This window comes from Lynx canadensis, chromosome C1, assembly GCF_007474595.2.
Source record: "Lynx canadensis isolate LIC74 chromosome C1, mLynCan4.pri.v2, whole genome shotgun sequence".
Taxonomy (NCBI): domain Eukaryota; kingdom Metazoa; phylum Chordata; class Mammalia; order Carnivora; family Felidae; genus Lynx; species Lynx canadensis.
Window position 1 is genome coordinate 187,841,194 of NC_044310.1, and position 15,384 is coordinate 187,856,577.

A 15,384-nucleotide genomic window follows, 5' to 3' on the forward strand; every position below is an offset into this window, starting at 1 on the left:
CAGGTTCATGAGTTTGAGCCCTGCTTCAGGTGAGCAAGAGCCCTGCTTCAGGTGAGCCCTGCCTCACTCCCTCTCCCCCTCTCTCTCTTGCTGCCCCTGGCTCACTTGTGCCCTTTCCGTCTCAAAAATAGAATAATAAAATAAAAGATTTCACTGTTTCTACATATCAGACAATAAAATATTATGGTAGCCCAATCTCTGGGTTTGGTCAAGCTTTTAAGCAGAGTTCTTGCTAAAATAAGTCTCCTGCCCCCTCCATTTTCAAAGCTGAGTGACAGTAACCAGGGAAACAATGCTCCAGTCTTCAGACCTTCCATGTCATAAGTCACATATGCAGAATGTGAACACTGACAAGGCTCCAAGTGCAATGGGGGTTTTAGGCAGTGCAGAACATGGCCAAATCTAAGCAATGACCACGTTAGTCGAAACAGTTTTCCTTTCTCATGACAGAGGAACAGGCTTCGGCTGAGTTCCACAAAGGTTATCCAGACAGTCTTTAATGCAGTGAAATATCACTGCAGAAAATTAAAGAAGGCATTTGCCTGTCCTGAATGATAAATGCTAATGTTTAAAAAAAGATTTCAAATCTTTGTAGGAAGAAAAGAGAGCTTGCCAAGGAATTTTTTTTAACTATTTAAGGATCGATTTTCCCCATATAGGCCTTACATCTAATTGCCAAGATTTTATTCTCTACTACTCTAAATTAAGTAGTGATCTTCATGTTTAAATTATGAGCAGTGAGCCAGTGCCATATCTACCAAGAATACCTTGCATCTTACACTTGGTGAAATCACTGCATGCAAGTTTTCACCAGACAAATCAAATTGGCAACCTCCAAATCAAATCGGGTTTGGAAAATTGCTCATGTTAAATACAAAACTTTCCTTTCCACCTCTTTTCCCCAACCCCTCAGTCCAAAAAAAGAATAAAATTTCAAGTCTTGTTTATTTCCTAGGCCAGTTGTTCTCAAACTTCAGTGTGCATCAGAACCCCCTGAAAGTCTGGTTAAAATAAATTTGGGGTCCTGCCCCTAGAGTTTCTAACTTGATCTGGGTTGAAGTCATCTGTAAAATGGAGGTGCCAATACTACTTACCTCATGAGGTGGCTGTGAGATAAAGGAGTTAATACATGTAATGTGCTTATGAGAGTGCCTAGCACAGAGGAAGTGCTCACTATGGGTTAGCTATCAGTCTATTTCTTAAAAACCTTAATTTAGTAGCTGTAAGTCTTGTCTCCTTGTCAGGAGAGACTTGTTCTAAGTTGATAACATGATGATTACTTTCTAGGTCAATCTCAGTGATGGGGGCTTGAACTTGGCAAGACTGGTTGAGTACGTTGTGTAAGTCCTTCTTTTACTTAAGTCCACATGTGGACAGCAGACCCAGTCTGAACAAAGCAGCCTTGCCAGCCTCCGCTTTCTGTGAAAGGCTATGTTCAGTAGTGATGTAACCCCTTACAATGTGGCAGAATTTGAGATACTCTTAGAAAGAGTGAGAGATTTGAGGAGCCCTGCATGAGATACAGGGGGGTCCCTAATGAGTAGCCTGAAACAATGGGGGGAAAAGACAAAAGGCAGGACTTACAGAAACCCTTAGAAACCAGTGAGCCATTTCTATTCTACTAGGGAAAAAGAGGCCCATCCCAAAAGGTGCCCTCCTCAATACCCATCACCCACCCTCCCCTCCCTCCCACCCCCCATCAACCCTCAGTTTGTTCTCAGTTTTTAACAGTCTCTTATGCTTTGGCTCTCTCCCACTCTAACTTGGGATGAGCACTGGGTGTTGTATGGAAACCAATTTGTCAATAAATTTCATATATATATAAAAAAAATAAAGATGTAAATACCCTTCAATATCAAAGTGACATCAAAAAAAATAAATAAATAAAATAAAATAAAATATTACTAAAAACCAAAAAAAAAAAAAAAAAGAGGCCCAGAGCATTATTGCTTTATTGAAGAGATGGGTATGCAGTACTTAGGATATTGATGCAACTGTTCTAACAAAGACCAAGATAAAGTGACTTCAAATAAGATGGAAGGTTTATTTTTCTCTCTCGGAAAAGTCCAAGCTGGCAGACAAGAGGTAGGACAGCCCTGCCCCAGGTTCCTTCTCTCTGCCATCGCCTTTGCCATTACCCTTCTCTACATCTTAAAGCTGGCTCAGCATCTCCTCATCCTGAGGACAGGAGAGAAAACATCAGTGTTGGGCCCACAGCTGCCTTGTAGGAGCATAAATCCCATTGGTCCACTTAGCTGTAGGGAGGTTTGAAGGCCTTTCCTCGGGGGCAGTTCCTGGCTCCAGGAATAAACAGCTCCAGAAGGAGCAGATATAATGACTGCCCAACTTGTGCAATGAACTAAGGAGTAGCCAGTGTTGCAAAAAATTTCCCTTAAAGCTGTGGGAAAAATAGATCAGAAGTGTGTGCCAGAAGTTGAGACAGTGCCCCTGCCCCAGAATCTACAACCTGGAAAGTGGCACCCCTGTACAGGGCTGCCACCTGAGGTCAGTCAAGACCCCTTGCTCCCCGATTTGCTCTATATGAAGCCTACACAGTCACTGCACACTGCCAGTACTGGGTTCAGAATTATCTGCTAGTTCCTAGCAGCCTAGATGACCTCCACACTCTGTTACTGCTTTATCTTTCCTTCTGAAAAGTATTTCAAAGCCCTCCTCCATGTCGAGCAGTTGTACATCCTTAAGAATGTTTCTAGCTCAGGGCGCCTGGGTGGCTCAGTCAGTTGAGTGTCAACTTCGGCTCAGGTCATGATCTCATGGTTTGTGGGTTCAAGCCCCATGTCAGGCTCTGTGCTGACAGCTCAGAGCCGGGAGCCTGCTTCAGATTCTGTGTGTCCCTCTCTCTGTGCCTCTCCCCCACTTGTGCTCTGTCTCTCTCTCTCTCAAAAATAAATAAAATGTAAAAAAAAAAAAAAAAAAAAAAAAAAAATGTTTCTGGCTCACTCCACTTAACCCAAAATAGAAACCCCAGGGAAGTCCCCAAAATCCCAGAACACAGCTGTTGCCCCTTGATCCTGAAAAGTCTCTTCACCTTCCAGGAAGTAAAATTTATTTCTAACTTGAGACCCAAATTCATCAAGACCAAAAAGCAGTTGAACCTACAGATAAAGACAACATAAGAAAGGCAATTTATAGACCAATCTCACTTATGATCCAAGATGCAAGACTCCTAAATAAAATATAGCCAATCAAATCATTAAGCTTACGTTTAAATATGTAATATTTTGTATAAATATACAAATATACATATAGTGTGTGTGTGTGTGTGTGTGTGTGTGTGTGTGTATACATATACCATGACTGAATTTGGTTTATCCCAGGAATTCAAAGATGGTCTAACATGTGAGAGTCTGTTTATGTAATTCACATCAAGAGGTTAAAGGAGAAAAACCTTAGGGTCATCCCAATAGATACAAAATGAAAAATAACTATGATATCCACCCATTCATAATTTAAAATTATCAAACTGGGAACAGAGGAAGACTTCCTGATTTTAATAAAGGGTGTCTATCAAAAATCTGAAGTACACATCACACTTTAATGGTAGAACTTTAAAAGCATCCTCTTTAGAGAAAGAACTAGGATAAGGACGCCCTCTGTCATTGCTTCTATTTCAACATTGTAGTAGCACAGTAGGGAAACCAAAAGAAAGGAAAAGGAAAAGGACAGAAAGGAGGAAATGACACTGTCATTGTTCCCAGACAATAGCATTATATGGAAAATCCAAGGGCCTCTACAGACAAGCTATTAAAAGACAAAAAGTCAGCAAGATTACTAAATATAGATCAAAACATAAAAATCAATTGTGGAAAAAAGAAAGTGTCAAAACATAAATTACAATTTATAATGCAATTGTAAGATAATTGTTATTATGAAAACCCCCAAACATACACAAAAATCAGCATAGGAATTCCACATATCCATATCCTGGCCGATATTGTTCACCCACATCCCTAACTCCTTCCTCCCTCTCTTCCATATTATTTTGAAACAAATTTTCCAGCCTCATGTCATTTTATGTATACACGTATCTATCTCTAAAAAACAAGAAAAGACACTTTGGGGGCACTTGGGTAGCTCCGTCAGTTGAGCATCTGACTCAATTTTGGCTCAGGTCATGATCTCATGGTTCATGAGTTAGAACTCCATGTGGGGCTCTGTGCTCACTGCTTGGAGCCTGCTTGGGATTCTCTCTCTCCCTCTCTCTCTGCTCCTCCTCTGCTCATACTCTCTTTCTCTCAAAATAAATAAATACCCTTAAAAAAAAAAAGACACTTTTGACATAACTGTAATACTACTATTGCACCTAAAAATTAGAACCATTCTTTAATATAATTGAATATTCAGTTTTTTTAATGCTGTAACTGTCTCCCAATTATTATAATTGTTTCAGAGTTTGTTTGTTTGTGATTCGTTGATGTGGCCTTCAAGTCTCCTTTAATTTATTGGCTCCCTTTCATTTCTTTTCTTAACTCTCTTAGTTTATTTTTAGGAAATTGAGTCACTTGCCCTATAGAGTTTCCCACAATCTAGATTTTGCTGATTGCTTCCTCATGGTGTAGTTTTACGTGCTTCTCTGTCTTCTATACTCCCTGTAAGTTAGTACTTGGATCTAGAGATTGATCAGATTCAAGTTTGGTTTTTCCTTTTGGAAGACCATTTCATGGAGGGCATTGAGCTCTCCCATCAGGAGACATCGTGTCACCTCATGGTGCTCGTAGCCTCAGATCCATTCATTCATTACAAGCTGCAAAATAGTGATATTGAAATTCTATCATTCTTTTTCCACTTATTACTTGGAAAACTCCTACCAAAAAAACCCAAAACAACTTTTCCTCTTCTATTAGTTATCCACTGGTACAGTTTATACAGGAAGGTAGGATAAATGTAATTTTTAAATATATATCTGTATAGATAGAGGTACATATATCCTACAAACAAATGTAAAAAAAGATATGTGAGACTTTCTTGAAGAAATTACAAAATCTTGTTAAATAAAAATAGAATGAAATAAATATAACATTCTATATAATGTTGTATGTAATGTTTATAAACAGGAAGGTTGAAAATTCTCCCTAACTTAATCTGTAAATTCAATGCAGTTACAATTTTTTTTTAAATCCCCAATCAGGTTTTGGTGGAACATGGTAAGTTGATCCCAAAATTCATAAAGGGGCCCAAAATAACCAATAGAATTTTGAAGAAAAACAAAGAGGCCAAATACTAAAATATCAAAAATATTAAATATCAAAAATCACTTTAAGGCCATATGATATTGGCTTAGGGACAGACAGAATAGAGAATGCAGAAATAAATGCACCCATATATGGAAACAACATATGGCAAAAGTGTAAAGAATGAGCTATTTCTCAGTATATAACTTTGAGATAAATGGTTATCCAATTTTTAAATCTTTATCTCACATTATCAGGTGTGTTTCTTGAAAAAGCAAAAAAAAATTTTTTTAATATTTTCTTTTTAAGTTATCTCTATACCCAACTTGGAGCCTGAACTCACAACCCCAAGATCAAGAGTCTCATGCTCTTCTGACTTAACCAGCCAGGCTTTTTTCTGAAAAAGCAAAAATTTTAAACTTTTTAGAAGAAATATAGAAGAATATCTTTATGAATTTGAGAAAGGAAAAAATTTCCTACCCCTGAATCAAAACATAAACCATAAAGAAAATTACTGACAAATCAGGTTATATTAAAATTTAAAGTTTTTGACAAGACAGCAAAAACAAAGTTAAAAGACAAATCACAGGGGTGCCTGGCTGGCTTAATTGGCAGAGCAAGCAACTCTTGCTCTTGGGGTTGTAAGTTTGAGCCCCATGTTAGGTATAGAGATTATTTTTAAAAAATAATAAAATCTTTTGGGGCACCTGGGTGGCTCAGTCGGTTATGCGTCCAACTTCGGCTCAGGTCATGATCTCATGGTTCATGGGTTCAAGCCCCACATCAGGCTCTGTGCTGACAGCTCAGAGCCTGGAGCCTCCTTCAGATTCTGTGTCCCCCCCTTTCTCTCTCTGCCCCACCCCTCTTGTGCTCTGTCTCTCTCTGTCTTTCAAAAATGAATAAACATTTAAAAATAACATAAAATAATAATAATAATTTTTAAAAATCTTTAAAAAAGAAAAAAAAAGACAAATCACAGACTATAAGACAATATCTTATAGCGCATAAAACCAATAAAATATTGGTATCCAAAATGTGGCAAGAACCGCTACAAATAGAGAAGGAAAAGATCAACCCAATGAAAATGGCTGAGATATGAATAGGCAATTAACAGATGAGGAAGCCTAAATAAATGGTCATGTGAAGAAGTCAACTTGCTGCTAATCAGGAAAATTGAAATTACAACAAAAAGAGATATCATTTCAGGTATATATCAGATTAACAAAAATTTAACAGTCTGCAAACACCCATTTTTGATGAGGATACAGAGTTTTAGAAATTCAGAGCCATTTGGAAATATCCAATAAATTGGAGATACACATACCCTGCAACTCAACAATTTTATTCCCATGTATACCTCAGAGAAACTCTTTTGTGTATGAAAAGTGACTCACTCAAGAAGGTTCATTACAGCATTGTAATCACAAAAAGTTGGAAATAATCAAAACAGCCATCGGCAACAAAATGGATAACTAAATTGTGGTACGTTTATACAATGGAATAGTGTCAATAACTTAAAATAAATGAATGGAAACTACATGTATCATCATGAATTAATCACTAAAATGTTAAGCAAAATAAGTTGTAAAATATATAATGATTTAATGTATAAAATAGTATATGTTGTTTTTTAAGTTTTATTTATTTTGAGAGAGAGAGAGCACAAGTGGGGTAGGGGCAGAGAGAGAGGGAGAGAGAGAATCTCAAGCAGGTTCCCAGCTGCCAGCAGAGAACCTGATATGGGGCGCATACCCATGAAGCTGTGAGATCCTGACCTGAGCTGAAACCCAGAGTCAGACATTTAACTGAATAAGCTACCCAGGTGCCCCTGTTATTTATAAGTGTATTTATATGTGGCAAAGATATAAACATGTGCCTGAGGACACTGTAGGAAAAGAAAAACTTTTCCTTGACCCTCTTAGGGTCTCCTGGCTGGGCCTAAAAAATTAAACTGACACAGATTTAAGAGGATAAAAGCACACAAATTTATTTAATATAAATTTTATGTGACATAGGAGACTTCATAAGGAAATGGGGACCCAAAGAAATGGTTAAGCCTGAGTGTGTGTGTGTTTGTTTTGTTTTTTTAAAGATTTTTTAATTTTTAAGTTATCTCCACACCCAACATGGGGCTTGAACTCACAACCCCAAGATCAAGAGTTGCATGTTCCACAGACTGAGCCAACAGCCACCCCAAGCCTGAGTGTTTTTATACGAGGTTTGATGAAGAGTGGAAAGTTGTGGGATAATGTGATATTACTTAAAGGGAATGGGCTAAGGAAGGATAATAATTTGGGAGAAACTGAGCAAGGCCTGTTTGTTTGGATTCCTCTTGAAGTTTCTCCATCTTCAGAGATAAGGATGCCTCTTTCCTCTAGGTGGCACTTCTGGTGGGCACCTCTCAAATGAGGCTCTTAGAAGGGGGTGCTTCAGGGGGAGAAGGGGGTGGTGGTCAGAGAATCCTTCCTTCACCTGCCATTTTTCAAATTCCTTCAGCTTGAAATATTTAATATGTGAAGGTGCCATATTTGGAGTAATGTGTTCAATGGACAAATACCAAATTTAAGAAAACGGTTACCACTGGGAGAGAGTGACAGAAATGAGATCAAATGTTATACAATGAAGTCTTGGACAGTATCTGAAACGTTTTATTTCTTTAGAAAAAAATGTGAATCAGATATGGCAAAATGTTAAGATTTCACAAAGCTAGGTGGTACTCATATATAGTATTTTTTCTATACTCTGCATTCTTAAAATATTTTACAGATTTTTTTTAAAGCAGTTAAAAGTTGTAAATTATTATTCAAAGCACTGGCTTAGTTTATCCCAATATTTCCTAAATACCAGATTATTTTATTGGGGAGTGAGGGGAGCTCGTTTCTATGATCCACCTCCCAGAATTTTCAATTCTCATCAATACGGTGAAATTACACTAATGTAGAAACTCAGCTTTTGGTCAATACAAATGCGCCCTCTGCTGGTCCTGTAGTGCCCTGTCCCAGAGTTCAAAACAGCTATAATGAGCCATGAATGTCCAGTGAAACAGCTTTTACAGCCATGTTAGCCATGAAACTCCCACAGAATTTCTCTTATCACGAAGATACTTAAATCACCTCCAACTCTCTGTAACATTACATATGATCCAAAACAAAATAAATTCTAAGTAACCACCCCAATCAACCTTCCCAGCTTCCCCAACCACCCTGTACATTAACAATTTTGTCCCCACTGCTATTTCTGGAGGTTGATGTGTGAGATGCTATCCTTAAAGTTTGGGAATGGCAGAAGAAAACCCAAGCTACAAAGGCGCTCTGGGCTGAGAAAGAGTGGGGGTGTCATGGACAACTTTGAATGCTGAAAAATGGATTAACTATCATATTAAGGAGATGATTGATGGTAGGATGACAGGTGAATTTTTTCTTTTCCAATCTTTCTTTAAAGTTATAACCCCTTTAAATAAAGAAAAATGAGGAAAAATAAATGAATTCATGCAGGAATCTACTGCTCAAAGAGAAATAGGGATTGAATATTAGAGTCTACCTTTTGAAAAGTTTTTATTTTGTGTTAATATCCATCTTCCCCAATAAAATTTAAGCTCCCTGAGACCAGGGGCAGGTAGGGGGGTGTCTGTCCAACTCCCCACTCTATTTCCAGCATCTAACACAATTCCCAGCATGTGGTCAATATTTAATAAGCATGTGATAAATGAAGAAATAGATGACCATTTTTCTCAGAGTGTTAAATCAGTACAAATTTTGGGGGGAATGATTTGGCAGTCAACATTGTGCCTTAAAGACTGTATATCCTTTAATAATCATAGATGTGAACAAAGAGTAGGTCTTTTAATAATAAAAAACATTCCTTTCAATGAAATGTTATGCAAAGTTCTTTATAATTATAAAAACTTTGAAACAATCTGAATTTTACAAGTTACATGTCTGATTAAGGTATGGTACATCTGTACAATAAAATGCTATGCTGTTTATTATGATAATTTTTAAGAATATTTAACTATATGGGAAATTCTAATAACATAAAAGTAAATTAAAATTATACATATATATAATTCTATTAAAATGAGTGTATATGTAGATGGATTAATTTTTTTTAATGTTTATTTATTCTTGAGATAGAGAGAGACACAGAATGTGAACAGGGGAGGGGCAGAGAGAGAGGGAGACAAAGAATCTGAAGCCAGCTCCAGGCTCCAAGCTGTCAGCACAGAGCCCAATGCAGAGCTCGAACCCACAAACCGTGACATCACAACCTGAGCCAAAGTCAGCCGCCCAACTGACTGAGCCACCCAGGCACCCCAGATAGATAGATTATATATGCATGAAAGTATATACACCAAAATATTTGCATTAATTGTATGTGCGTAGAGTGATCATGGGTGAGGTGTTTTGGTTTTTGTTTGTTTTTACCAAGTGCCAACACTGTTTAGGCACTTTATTTGTATTAATATTTTTCTTAAGTTTTTTTAAGCAGATTTATTGAGGGATAATTGATATATGACAAATTACACTTATTTAAATTTTATGATTAGATAAGTTTTTTAAAGTGTTAAATAATACTTTTTTTTTTCCTGTAAAGATTTTAATGCAGTCAACTTTCCTTTTTCTTAGGCTTTAATGATGTGTAATTATTTGGTAGGGTATAAAATTATTCAGCCAATAGATTTTCTTTCATTGAAATACTAAACATTGCTATGATTTGGGGGTGGTTCCTAGTTTTATTGAGATATAATTGACAAATAGCATTGTATTAGTTTAAGGTGTACAACATGATTTATCTGTATGTTGCAAAATGATTACCACAGTAACTTCAATTAACATCCATCACCACACACAATTACAATTGTTTTTTCTTATGATGAGAACTTTTAAGATCCACTAGGTAAGTTTTGATATATGTATATACCCATGAAACCAATATACCCATGAAACCATCATCATAGTCCAGATAAAACATTCATCTTTCCCAAACGTTTCCTCATGCCTCCTCCAACTCCAGCCTCCCTTGTCCCCAGCCTCCCAGTGTCCCCCATTGATATGCTTTCTGTCACTATAGATTAGTTTGCATTTTTAGAATTTTCTATTAATGAAGTCATACTATATATACCCTTTTTTGGGTCTGGTTTCTTTCATTCCATGTAATTCTTTTGAGATTCATCCATAGTGCTGAGTGTATTAATGCTTCATTTCTACTTACTGCTAAGTAATATTGCTTTGTATGTATACACCAGTTTGCTTATCCATTCACCTGTTGATGAACATTTGGGCTGTTTCAAGTTTTTGACTATTACCAATAAAGCTGCTATGAATATTTGTGTACAAGTCCTTATATGGACATATGCTTTCATTCCTCTTTTAAGTTTGCTTATTTATTTAAGGAACCTCTACACCAATCATGGGGCTCAAACTCACAACCCCGAGATCAAGAGTCACATACTCTTCCAACTGAGCCAGCCAGGTGCCCCTCATTCCTCATGAGTAGGATACCCAGGAGTGTAGTGGTTGGATGATATGATATATATAACATTTAATTTTTTAAGAAACTGGCAAACTAGGGTACCTTGGTGGCTCAGTAGGCTAAGTGCCCAACTCCTGATTTTTGGCTCAGGTTATGATCTCATGGCTCGTGGGATTGAGCCCCATGTTGGGCTCTGTGCTGGCAGTACAGAACCTGCTTGGGATTCTCTCTCTCCCTCTAACTCTTTACCCCTCCCCCAGTCACTCTCTCTTTCAAAATAAATAAATAAACATTAAAAAGAAAAAAGAAACTGCCAAACTACTTTCCTAAGTCACTGTTCCATCTTACATTCCAACTAGCAGTAAATGAGAGTTCTAGTTCCTTTGCCTCTTTGTCAATACTAAGTATAGTCAATCATTTTAGTCATTCTAATAATTATGTGTTGACTGTGAGTTATTTTTTCTTCCTTGTGCTTCTGTTTTTCAAATTTTCTGCAATGAAATATATCTTTCGTAATAAAAATATTGTTTAAAGTGAAATAAAAGGTAGCCTAGTCCAATATGAAGTCTTAGTCTGAGGACTCTTCTCATTTTAAAGGAGTTACCCAGGGGCGCCTAGGTGGCTCAGTCGATTGAGTGTCTGACTCTTGATTTAGGCTCAGGTCATGATCCCAGGGTCATGAGCTTGAGCCCAGCGTCAAGCTCCATGCTGAGCATGGAGCCTGCTTGGGATTCTCTCTCTCTTTCTCTCTCTCTCTCTCTCTCTCTCTCTCTCGCCCCCCCACCTCAAAATAAAAAATAAAGAGCTACCCAGTTTGGTCTTGAGAGAGTCCAGCAAAGAGTGATAGCTGTGTAGCCTGAGTAAGCCTTCCTTATAGGGTAACATTTGGTTTTCATTTTTTATTTTAATTAAAATTTTTAAAATTGAGAGAAAATAGATATGTAGCATTATATTAGTTTCAGGTATACAACATAATAATTTGATATTTGTATACACCACAAAGTGATCACCACAATAAGTCTAGTTATCAACAGTCATCATATAGTTACAAAAAAATTTTTTCCTTGTGATGAGAACTTTTAAGATTTACTCTTTGCAACTTTCAAATGTGCTAAATATTATTGACTATAGTCACCATGCTTTACATTATATCCCCATGACTTATTTATATTGTATATCTAAGGTTTTTTTAAGTTTATTTATTTTGAGAGAAAGAGAGACAGAGATAGAGAGAGAGCAAACAGGGGAAGGCAGAGAGAGAGGGAATGAGAGAGAATCCCAAGTAGGCTCTACACTGTCAACAAGTAGAGCTCAGCGCAGGGCTTGAACCCATGAACCATATCATGACCTGAGCCAAAATCTGGAGTCCTGATGCTCAAATGACTGAGCCACCCAAGCGCCCCTATATATAGAAGTTTTTACTGCTTGATCCCCTTCACCTATTTCTCTCAGTTCCCAACCCTCTTCCCTGCTGTTCCCTGTATCTTTGAGTTTTGTTTTGTTTGTTCATTTAGTTTTTTTTTTAGATTCCACGTATAAATGAAATCAGGCAGTATCTGTTTTTCTCTGACTTATTTCATTTAGCATAATACCCTCAAGGCCCATCCGTGTAGTTGCAAATGGTAGGGTTTCCTTCTTTTTTACGGCTTTTTTTTGTATATATACCACATCTTCTTTATCCATTCATCCATCAATGGACACTTAGGTCGTTTCCATATTTGGCTATTGTAAATAAGGCTGCAATGAATGTAGGGCATATATCTTTTTGAATTAGTGTTTTCATTTTCTTTGGATAAATACTCAGAAGTTAAGTTGTATGTAGTTGAAGAAGCTACATACTGTTTCCCATAGAAGCTGCACTAATTTACATTCCTACCAACAGAGCACAAGGGTTCCTCTTTCCCCACATCCTTGTCAGTACTTATTTCTTGTCTTTTTGATACTAACCATTCTAACAGGTAGGAGGTGATATCTCACTGAATAGCATTTCCCTCATAATTAGTGATATTGAACATCTTTTCATGTGCCTGTTAGCCATCTGTATGTCTTCTTTGGAAAATGTCTGTTTAGATTATCTGCCTATTTTTTAATTGGATTGTTTGGGTTTTTTGCTATTGAGTTGTAATGTTTGGGGTTTTTTAAGCAATTTCATTTTCAATGTTATAATCACACTAGGATTTTAAGAAAAAATTTAAACACATATAAACTTCCTAATCTATTATTTTCTTTTTGTTTTCTCTTCCAGCCCTTATTCGTTTACATACATATTTTATAGAGTTCTACCACAATATTCTATATTTTACACTTTTACTTCTTTATGTCATGTTTTCCATATTGCTTATCTTTTAAACCATAATTTTAAATGTCACATTAATGCATCATAAATTGCTTCCCCAATCTCCCATTGTTGGGGAGATTTTTCATTATTAATAACAAAGTTATAAAAACTTTGTACAAAAAGCTTGTCCTTTTGAATTATTTCTTCATGATAAATATCCAGGAGTAAGATTCCTGATCAAAGACTAGAACATTTTTCTGGTTCTTGGTACACACTGTTGTAGCCCTTTCCCAAAGGGTCTACTAATTTTAATGTCACTTGCCTTGTGCCAGCACTGGTTTGTGCAGGATTTGCTAATTTTCTAGGCATAACATACTTTATTGTGCTAATTTGCATGTCATTGACTACTAACCAGGTAGACATTTTCCCATGTCTGGGATTGTTGTCTATTGTCTTTGGCTGTTAAGGATCCTCTTTGTCTTCACAGACCAGGAGCTGAGGAATATGAACCTTGACCCTCCTAGTGCTTCCCTGGATGATCACATCCAGACCTTCGAGTCAGATACTGTCCAAAAGACGTAAGTGTTCGAAGCTGTAATGATATGGACTGCTCTACTTTTCTTTCATTTTTTTCTTTTTTCTTTTTAAAGTAATCTCAACGCCAAATATGGGGCTCGAACTCATGACCCTGAAATCAAGAGTTGCCTGCTTTACTGAGCCAGCCAGAGACCCCTCATTTTTGTTTTGAATTATTTCATTTCTGTTTTTTCTAAGCATGAAGATTCTCAGGCTAACTGCATTCTCTAACAGCCAGCATTGTTGTCTAAGAAACGGATTCTTGGGGAGAATTATATTGTGACATGTTTCCTACATAAGCCATATTCTTTGGCTGGGTGGGTGAAAAGTGAAGTTTAACAGTGTGGAAACAGCTTTCTCCATTTGTCTACATAACTGGGATCTACAGACATGCCTAGTAAGGTGATTTCTGTCAATTCAACTTGGTTTCTCCTCTACACATTCACTCCACTTTGGGTAAAATAAGTAATACTTAAAAATACTAAAACTAATTGCTAACATGTAGTAAGTGCTTCCTATGTGCTCACTATGTCCTTCCAATGAGCTCACTAACCAGCAGCTTGGCCAGTCAGCTCCTAAACCCCATTTGGCAGTGGCAGCTAGAACTATAGCCTATTGTGACCTCCCATGAGCATCAGTGACTTGACAACCTGACCTCACCTGGCTCTTGATGTAGGTGTCCCCTCCTGAGTCAAAAAGGATTTATGATCCCTAGGAACAAAGAAAGAAAGGCACTTGATGGGGGGGAGGCAGCTATCTGAAAAATTCCAGTTTTCAACTTTTATACCTCAGTTTCTTCCACAATGGATTTAAATGGCTTACAACAACCTCATCAGCAAAAAAAAAAACAAAACAAAAAACAAAAAACAAAAAAAACAAAAACAAAAAAAAGCCAAAGTGAGATAACCAAAAAGAAAAAAAAATCTTTAATCCAGAGGAAAAGAAAAAAGAATATCAACACCCAACAAAAGTAATTAGAGTCATTGTGACTAAAGATCAGACTTCCAAATTTGATACAGAGATTCCTGAATGTAAAAACAAAAAAAGAAGGAGGAGGAGGAGGAGAAGTAGTAGTAGTAGTAGTAGTAGTAGTAGTAGTAGTAGTAACACAGGTTTGTGGTTCTCATTTGCAGCATAACTGTTCCTCAAGGGAAATAAAGATTTTCCTAGCACTAAATTCTAAAGGATACACCTTCTGTGGGTTTTTATAGAGTGACATTGAATGATTTAAAGACCCATGTGTTTACAGGAAATTCCGTTTTTACCTCATGCAACAAATATTTCTCAAGTTTCTATAGTAAGACCCTGTACTAGCACAGCACAATGAACAAAATATTGATTTGGCTAAAAAATAAAATGCCCAGAACCAGGCTTGGCACACAGTAGCTGCTGCTGCAGCTGTTACTGAAACCACATAGTTATTTCTTGGTGACCTTTTTACCCAGAGAACATAAGTCAGTTATCCTCAAGGCAGATAGTCAGTGACTGCAATTCTACAAGGGATCACACAAACACAGCACATGACCTTTTGGTGGCTAGATTTGACCAAGAATAGAATTTAAAAAATATATATATATATAATTCAGAGGGCATAAAAGAATGGATGGATAGTTGCATGTTCCTAAGACTATTTTTTAATCAAATTTTATGTATGTATGTATGTATTTATTTATTTATTTATTTATTTTTCAGGAATAGAATTTAGTGATTCATCATTTACATATAACACCCAATGCTCATCCCAACCAGTGTCCTCCTTAATGCCCCTTGCCCTTCCCCCAACCAACACCCCACCAGCAACGATAAGTTTGTTCTGTGTATTTGGGAGTCTCTCATGGTTTGTCTCCCTCTCTGTTTTTATATTAT

The 15,384-nt window shown here is 36.9% G+C and overlaps 1 protein-coding gene across 2 annotated transcripts in view; it reads left to right on the top strand.

The window, feature by feature from the left end:
* The window catches only part of KIAA2012 (KIAA2012 ortholog), a 109,451-nt gene that overhangs the window by 81,179 nt on the left and 12,888 nt on the right, over positions 1-15,384 (top strand). For both annotated transcript variants that reach the window (XM_030325534.1, XM_030325535.1), the window contains one exon: positions 13,430-13,520. In XM_030325534.1, coding sequence (XP_030181394.1) covers positions 13,430-13,520 — 91 coding nt within the window. The remainder of the gene's footprint in view (positions 1-13,429; positions 13,521-15,384) is intronic.